This window comes from Rhinopithecus bieti, unplaced genomic scaffold, assembly GCF_001698545.2.
Source record: "Rhinopithecus bieti isolate Rb0 unplaced genomic scaffold, ASM169854v2 scaffold_42380, whole genome shotgun sequence".
Classification (NCBI taxonomy): domain Eukaryota; kingdom Metazoa; phylum Chordata; class Mammalia; order Primates; family Cercopithecidae; genus Rhinopithecus; species Rhinopithecus bieti.
The window spans coordinates 624,242-625,543 of NW_016818327.1; the positions used below are offsets into that span (position 1 = coordinate 624,242).

The window sequence follows — 1,302 nt, forward strand, 5'->3', positions numbered from 1 at the left end:
AAAGACCTAGTTAGAATTAAGAGAGTTCCTAGTATAGGAAAAAAAAAAAAAAGATAATAGTTTCCAGCTGCATCCATGTTGCTGCAAAGAACATGATTTCATTCTTTTTTATGGCTATGTAGTATTCAGTGGTGTGTATGTATTACAGTTTTTAATCCAATTCACTGTTTTTGGTGTTTTTTTATTTTTGTTTCATTTTGTTTTGTTTTGTTGAGACAGGGTGTCACCCTACTGCCCAGGCTGGTGTGCAGTGGTGTGATCTCGACTCACTGCAGCCTTGACCTCCTGAGCTCAAGTGATCCTCTCACTTTCAGTCTCTGGAGTAGCTGGGACTACAGGCATGCGCCAACATGCTGGGCTAATTTTTGAATTTTTTGTAGAGATGATATTTCACCATGTTGTCCAAGCTGGTCTCGACTCCTGGACCCAAGCGATCCACCTGTCTTTGACCTCCTAAAGTGCTGGGAATACAGGCATGAGCCACAGCACCTGGCCCCAATCCACTATTGATGGGCATGTCAATTTATTGCATTCTTTGTTACTGAGAATAGTGCTGTGATGAATATATGAGTGCATGTGTCTTTTTGGTAGAATAATCTATTTTCCTTTGGATAGATACCCAGTAATGCGATTGCTAGGTCAAATGGTAGTTCAACCTTTAGCTCTTTGAGAAATCTCTGAAATGCCCTCTGCAGCAGCTGAACTAATTTACATTCCCACCAACAGTGTATAAGTGTTGCCTTTTCTGAGAGAATAATTTAATCAGAACAGTAACTTAAGATGCAGCTTTAATACAGTTCAAGTACCAGGTAGGGTTGAAAAAGGGAGTTTCTGATTAGTTTCTTCCTGTTTTTAAGCTTGTTGCCTTATGTATTGCACCCTCTTGTGGCCAAGGCCTGCATCACAAACAAAGTTAACATGGTCACCGCAAGCTACATCACACCAGCACTAAAAGAATTGGAAAAAAGGTAAGTTTTAATCATTTTAAACAAACTGAATGAATCCATGGCACTGTTTTTATTTTATATCCAAGTTTTCCTTTTTCCTCTTTCCACCTGCTGCAGTGTGGAAGATGCTGGCATCACAATCGTTGGTGAATTGGGATTGGACCCTGGTCTTGATCACATGTTAGCAATGGAAACAATAGATAAAGCCAAGGAAGTGGGAGCCACGGTGAGCCCAATTTATGCCCAAAGGAGAACATTAAAATGTCTAACTTCTTGTGTACAGAATCAAAGTATGAGTTATAATATAGCAACACCTTTAATCAAAGTTAGAGTTTTTTTTTTTTTTTTTTTTTTT

The 1,302-nt window shown here is 38.9% G+C and overlaps 1 protein-coding gene across 1 annotated transcript in view; it reads left to right on the forward strand.

Annotated features, from left to right (window-relative positions):
* Positions 1-1,302, forward strand: part of AASS (aminoadipate-semialdehyde synthase) — a 75,526-nt gene that overhangs the window by 51,681 nt on the left and 22,543 nt on the right. The window contains exons 16-17 of the mRNA XM_017856931.1: positions 858-968; positions 1,065-1,173. Coding sequence (XP_017712420.1) covers positions 858-968; positions 1,065-1,173 — 220 coding nt within the window. The remainder of the gene's footprint in view (positions 1-857; positions 969-1,064; positions 1,174-1,302) is intronic.